Raw genomic sequence first — 7,500 nt, 5'->3', positions numbered from 1 at the left:
TCAAGCCGGACCATTCCAGCATTGCCAAATTCAGAGTCAGGACAAGGAAGAAGGTATGAATTAAGGAGGAAAACAGGAAGGAAAGGGAGACCGTGTTTCGGGAAATATGTGGAAACAAACAGTTGCATTCAAACACAGTGTACATACACATTCAAACATACACACACAACATTCATAGGGGGTGGGGAGGGAGGGAGGGAGGGAGGGAGAAGGGGGAGTGTGTGTGTGTGTGTGTGTGTGTGTGTGTGTGTGAGAGAGAGAGAGAGAGACAGAGAGAGACAGAGAGAGACAGAGAGAGACAGAGAGAGACAGAGAGAGACAGAGAGAGAGACAGAGAGAGACAGAGAGAGAGACAGAGAGAGAGAGACAGAGAGACAGAGACAGAGAGACAGAGACAGAGAGACAGAGAGAGAGAGACAGAGAGACAGAGAGACAGAGACAGAGAGACAGAGAGAGAGAAAGAGAGAGACAGAGAGAGAGTGAGAGAAAGGGAAGAGATAGAGAAAGAGAGAGAGAGAGAGAGAGAGAGAGGGGGGGGGAGGAAAGAGAGAGAGAGGGGGGGGAGGAAAGAGAGAGAGAGAGAGAGAGGAAAGAGAGAAAGAGAGAGGGGGGGAAGAGAGAGAGAGAGAGAGGGGAGGGGGAAGAGCGAGTTTTGAGAATTGCCTACAAACATATACCGAGTCCTTTACATAATGAAGAAAATAGTTCTTTGCTTTATTTAAAAAACGCTCAGCCTTTTTAACCAACTTTTCCATGTTTTCTATATTATCAGCAAATAAAAGCTGAGCGCCATCTGCGTGCTGAGCCAACACACCTTCATTCATGTATTGTGACGTTTTTTATATACATTGAAAAAATAGTACCAATACTGACCCTTGTGGAACAAAGTAATCTACCTTTGTTATATCTTGTCAAATTCTTATCAAAGTCGTCCTTTCTAATAAAGATTTATATCAGTCATCTTTATCAAAATGTTCAAAGTCTTTAATTGTTCATGATTTACATGTTTTCTTTTATACACTGATTTATAATCCCGGTTTCATTCTTGTCAAGATCTGACAATTCTATCGTATCTTCATATGTATAAAGTTATTCATTGAATTAACTTCAGAATAACAGAAATTCAGAGTTTGTTTGTTTATATTTAAAGGGATCTTAGACACAGGGAGAGTAATGTAAGTTTTATTTATTTTAGTTAATAATAATTTCAAAGATAATGAAATTTCGAGAGTACGTTTCTTTTCATTATTGTTCGTTCACGGCACGGTACGTACTTCTGTGGTTAACATTCCTTTACTCACGTCAATTATTTTCAACTGTATGAGGCTGAGGCTGAGGAGATATTCCATTTCCGATGACGGCGACGCGGCCTGCAGGTCGCCGATCAGCAGTGATTTTCTAAAATCAGTTTCAGCTCAGGTTGCTCCCTTTTCTTCCGTGAGTCGTGAGAGAGAGTGCACGTGACTCGTGCCCACCTGCCCGTTTGTCACGCGCATGCGCACAGGTACCCAAGAGTTGCCACATGTCGCTTGGGTTTCCATGGCAACGGGTAGTTGTCAGGTGTTCCTATTTATTTCTATTATTTAAATGAATGTCCAAATGAACACCTGGACATTCGCCCCCTCCGAAACATAATCATTAAGAAGACTTCCCTCTTCAGTTTCCGTTAATATTAGTCTTTAATAACATGGATAAACTTAAGGTATTCCAAATTTTCAAATACAATCAAAATGTACTGAAGAAAATATTAAGCGAACTTGTGAAAAAAAACTTTACGAAGAGAAGTTCTTCCGTTAAATCTATTTCTAGATTAATTAGTCTTTGATAAACACGCACTTGCAATAATTGTCATCATCGGCTCATACACTTAGTCCCATCACACAGCTGCGCTCCTCTCTGATCACTGCGCAGAGATTCCTCCGAGTCCTGCCAGTTCTCCACGAGACGAGAAAATCGGCGCCAACATTTGCACTCCCTTTTATGTAGCGGATGGCGAAGTTGAACTGCTGAAGATACATTGCCCAGCGCATCAGACGAGCGTTCGCATTCTTCGACGTGCGCAGACTCTCCAGAGGCATGTGGTCGGTCTCCAGCAGGAACTTGTCTCCGTAGAGGTAGAAATAATACTTTTTGATTCCGTCGACGACTGCCAGCAGTTCCTTCTCGACCGTACTGTAGTTCCTCTCGGCGGACTTTAACTTGCGGCTTTGGAAGGCCACGGGATTGATCTCACCATCCGTTTCCTGCATCAAAACTGCTCCTACACCATCCTGTGAAGCATCTGTTCGAAGGATAAAAGGTTTTTGAAAATTTGGCAACTGAAGAATGGGCTGCTTACACAACAATTTTTTCAGTGAATTGAAAGCATCCTCCTGCTCATCTCCCCAGCGAATCTTATTCGGAGCGTGTTTCTTAAGTAAGTCAAAAAGTGGGAGAGCTAACACTGCGAAGTTAGGCACAAGGCTACGGTAATACCCCGTCAGCCCCAAGAAAGATCGTACTTGTTTCTTAGTCGTGGGTCGTGGTGCATCTTTAATCATATTAATTTTGTCGTTCTGACAGCTACACCTTCCCTCACCTAAAGTATGGCCAAGATACTGCACTTCTTTAAATCCAATTTCACACTTACTTGGCTTGACAACTGCACACTGTAACCGCTGGAATACCTCCTCAAGGATCTTCAGATGCTCCTCGAACGTAGAAGAGTGAACCAGAATATCGTCAATGAATGCCTCCACTCCTTCGACGCCTTGCAACACTTGTCTCATGACCCTGTTGAATACAGCTGGCGAGTTCGAGAGTCCGAACGGAAGTACTCTGAACTGGTACAGACCTGCAGGACTGGTAAAAGCTGTGACCTCTCGACTCTCAGGGTGTAAAGGTATCTGGAAAAAACCTTTTGTTAAATCGAGTTTGCTAAAGAACTTGGATTCAGTCAGTCTGGAGAAAATAGCTCTTTGGTCACACATTGGTTCTGCATCTGTTTTTGTAATAGTGTTTATTTTCCGATAGTCTCCACATATACGCACACTACCATCTTTTTTCTGCACTACCACTATAGCTACAGGAGGGGGACGTAGATTTTTCAATGATTCCCGCATCTGCCATATCCTCGATCTCTTTCTTTACTGCGTCCACTAATCTCTCAGGTATGGGATAAGGTTTCTGTCTCACAACTTTAGAGCTAGTTAGTTCGATATGATGGTAATTAACCCTTGCAACCTTTGGTCTATCAGAGAATATGTAACTAAATTGGTTCAATAAGCATCTTAACTGTTTTCTTTCCTCTGGTTCTAAGGTGTCACTCACTTTCACATTGTCGATGGTCTCGGTCTGCCACGATTGTGCAGTGACGGGTCCGTCGTCACACTCGCTTTCTGGAATTACTGCAGCGGCACCGATGTACGCTGTGGTGGAAGTACTGCCGAGTTTCGAGGTTTTCTGCGAAAAGAAGGCTTTAACATACGAGAGATACTGCTGCTGTTGCAAAGACCAACTGCTGGCCCCTTCTCGTGTTATGCAAAGCGTTGCGTCTTGCTTCGCCACAACTCTAGCAACATAGGACGCACATCCTGTATCAGTTGTGAAGTATTCCTTCAGCATGTTTATGTGGAATCGTTTTTGTTGATTTCCCACTTGTATTAAATAATTATGATTAGACACTTTATCCACATCATAAGGGCCCTTCCACTGTGCTAGTAACCTATTATGAGAAGTGGGTAAGAGGATAAGGCATTTATCACAAGCTTTGAACAGACGTAACTTTGCTTTCCTGTCGTAGTATGCCTTCTGCGTCTCCTGAGCTTTCAGCAACTCTTGCTTAGCCAGATCGCAAGTAGACTGAAGACGATTTGCCAGGTCAATGACGTAAGTGTATGTTGTCTTGACTTCGGTGTCTACTCCACTATCGTCCCACAGCTCACGCAAAATCTGAAGAGGTCCTCGTACTGTTCTCCCATAAACGAGTTCAAAGGGCGAGAACTTCAAAGAACTTTGGGGAACTTCCCTGTAAGCAAAGAGAAGTGGTGCAAGATAGCGGGGCCACTCCTTCGGCTGCTCTGCTGCCATCCTCTTGAGCATCTTTGAGTGTCCCATTAAACCTCTCACAGAGACCATTACACATCCGATGATATGGAGTTGTTTTTAGTCCCTTAATCGACAATAGCCTGAGCACTTCCTCCATCATTGCAGAGGTAAATTATGTCCCTCTATCACTCAACACTTGCCTGGGAATACCGATTCTGCAGAAGATTTCCACCATGGCTTCGGCGACGGTGACAGCATCTATATTTCTGAGCGGCACTGCTTCTGGCCACCTCGTGCTGAAATCCACGAGTGTGAGGATGTACTTACATCCATCGCTCGCTCTCGGGTGGATTGGTCCCACGATGTCCACGGCGACTCTTTCGAACGGTTCGGAGATCAGCGGCATAGGTTTCAATGGCGCAGGTTTCATGCGTCCGCGGTCACTGGTCTTTTGACAAATATCACATGAGCGGACTAACCTTGATATCTCCTGACCCATGCCAGGCCAAAAGAACTCCGCCTGAATACGGTCAAGCGTTTTTTTCTGACCCATATGACCTCCGAGAGCAGAGTGGTGACCCAGCCGGAAAACAGCAAGACGATACCTCGCTGGAACGACGAACTGGAGACGCTCCTCTCCATTTAACGCCAGAACCCTTCGGTAGATCCTCTTATTCCTCTCGATGAAACAGGTTTCTTCATTAAAAGACCTGTTCAGAGACTTCTCTGCCAGCTTCCTTCGCACTGATTCTAATGAGGAGTCGCTCTTCTGCTCCTGTACAATATCCTGAGAATTTATCAGGTCACTTACCGACGTCAGTGGAGTAAGCTCTCCCTTCCTCTTCTCCATGCTTCTGGTAATAGCGACAACCTGTGCGTTGCAGCATCAGCACCACAACTATTTCTAACTCCTTTGATGTTTCCGATGATAACGTCGAATATTGGATTGACCATCACGGCTGCTGTAATTTTTCCTGTAAAGAACGGACTGCCTACGTGTATGATTGCTTCTGGAACATTAACAAAGGGATCCATCAATCATTTTAATAGCAATCCTCCTCCCAGTATATTGTTGAGGAAGAACATACCTTTGTTTCACAACACCCTGACGAACCGTTGTCTCTGAGAACACTTACCCGAACACCACCTACTGACCCTGGCTTAACAAGGAGAGAGTTCTGCTTATCAGGATCCGTGGAGATAGCAGATAGTCAAAAGTTGTGCACGCAGGTTGTTTGATGTTTGACCTCTGACGTTTCCGGAGACTGGGGTGATGGGTCTTCTTCACTCAGAGGCAGCTGCTCCTTTTTGCCTGTAATCATGACTTTCTTGATTCACTGCACGCCAAGGATACTTACGTTGTTGCTGTGGTTTCGACTGCGGAGAATTCTTGTGAGTTAAGGTGGGATGTAACTTCTGCTGCTGCTGCTGCAAAGGTAAGTCTTGCCTTCTCTGCTGATGACCCAGTGAAGAGACTGGATTCTTTCACTGCTTACGCGTATGATACCCAAAGGCAGAAAAATGGGCATCCGCCTTATCAGCCATCTGCTCTGCTGTCTTGGTCTTGTGAATCTTAAATTGGGCAACGAGATCCTGAGGACATGACTTCTCCAGCTGAGACCGTAACACCAAATCTCTGAGACCTTCCTTCGTGTTCGGCGTCCCATCCTTCTCCAGCCATTGATCCAGGTAGCCTGACAAACGAACCAGGACCTGAGCGGCAGTTTCTTTGTCTTGCATCATCGCACGATTGAACTGAAGTTTTGCCTCGTCGACCGTCCGCCCGTACGCCCTCATCAATGCTGACTTCATCGACAGGTACGTCTTGTCACTTGCGTCGAGACGATGGAGGATTTCTAAGGGCTTCCCTTCAAATAGACTCCGGAAATGAAGTTTCTTTGTGGCTTCGTCGAACTGATAGAGCTCTGCAAGATCTTCAAATCTGTGAATATAGGGCTCAATACGCTCACCTTTAAATACAGGTAACCTGATGTGCGGCAAGGTGGATGGCTGGGCAGGGGAGCCTCCGTTCGTCTCCGTCTGCACGCGAACCATTTCCAGCTGATGCCGGCGATTCCTCTCCTCCTCCTCTATCTTCATCTGCTGCATTTTCAGCTCATGTTCACGCTGCCTGTCCCGCTCTTCTCTTTCCTCCTTTTCACGTTCACGCTGCCTCGCTCGTTCTTCTCGCTCCTCAGCCTGACGTTTACTCACGTAATCTACAATAGCCATGGGGTCCTCAAGCCCCATCAGCTTAGCCTCCTCTACATAAACTCCTGCAGACATCTTGCTTTCTGAAGAAAAGTCTAAAGATTCTTGAAAAATTACACTACACACCACTTGTCACTATAGAATCACTATCATTTAAGCACTCAATTACTCTCGTTGTCATGTCCCTGTTCGGGCGCCACTTTGTCAAATTCTTATCAAGTCGTCCTTTCTAATAAAGATTTATATCAGTCATCTTTATCAAACTGTTCAAAGTCTTTAATTGTTTATGATTTGAATGTTTTCTTTTATACACTTATTTATAATCCCGGGTTCATTCTTGACAAGATCTGACAATTCTATCGTATCTTCATATGTATAAAGTTATTCATTGAATTAACTTCAGAATAACAGAAATTCAGAGTTTATTGTTTGTTTATATTTAAAGGGATCTTAGACACAGGGAGAGTAATGTAAGTTTTATTTATTTTAGTTAATAATAATTTCAAAGATAATGAAATTTCGAGAGTACGTTTATTCTCATTATTGTTCGTTCACGGCACAGTACGTACTTCTGTGGTTAACATTCCTTTACTCACGTCAATTCTTTTCAACTGTATGAGGTTGAGGCTGATTCTGAGGAGATATTCAATTTCCGATGACGGCGATGCGGCCTGCAGGTCGCCGATCAGCAGTGATTTTCTAAAATCAGTTTCAGCTCAGGTTGCTACCTTTTCTTCCGTGAGTCGTGAGAGAGAGTGACCGTGACTCGTGCCCACCTGCCCGTTTGTCACGCGCATGCGCACAGGTACCCAAGAGTTGCCACATGTCGCTTGGGTTTCCATGGCAACGGGTAGTTGTCAGGTGTTCCTATTTATTTCTATTATTTAAATGAATGTCCAAATGAACACCTGGACATATCTCAAACTTCGTTATCGTTAATTTGCACTAATTGTATATTATTTTTTCAAATGATTTCGAAGCCAAAATAGATCAACTGGTAGCTTTGAACATTTTTTTTCCCTGGAACACTGTCAATTGCTTTATATAGATCATATAATATCAAAGATTTTTATTTTGTCATCTGTGTTCCTGTATTTTTCATTGCTTATGTGCAACATTATATTTTCTGTGGACAAATGTTTTCGAAAAGCGTATAGAGGTTTAGATGAAAGGTCATGACTAGATTGGATTAGCTGCTCTGCACCAATCGTTTTTAATCCTTTTGACAAGCATGGCAAAGGGGATACAGATTGGAAATTGGGT

General features: G+C 43.9%; 1 protein-coding gene across 1 annotated transcript in view; it reads left to right on the top strand.

Annotated features, from left to right (window-relative positions):
• The window catches only part of LOC113822323 (uncharacterized), a gene marked incomplete at its 5' end in the record, with an annotated part of 28,210 nt that overhangs the window by 1,251 nt on the left and 19,459 nt on the right, over positions 1-7,500 (top strand). The window contains 1 exon segment of the mRNA XM_070140109.1: positions 1-53. This exon segment is cut by the window's left edge and continues 66 nt beyond it. Coding sequence (XP_069996210.1) covers positions 1-53 — 53 coding nt within the window.

The sequence above is a fragment of the Penaeus vannamei genome, chromosome 26, assembly GCF_042767895.1.
Source record: "Penaeus vannamei isolate JL-2024 chromosome 26, ASM4276789v1, whole genome shotgun sequence".
Taxonomy (NCBI): Eukaryota; Metazoa; Arthropoda; class Malacostraca; order Decapoda; family Penaeidae; genus Penaeus; species Penaeus vannamei.
The sequence above is the reverse complement of the archived record's forward strand: the minus strand, read 5'-3'. Positions and strand labels throughout refer to the sequence as shown.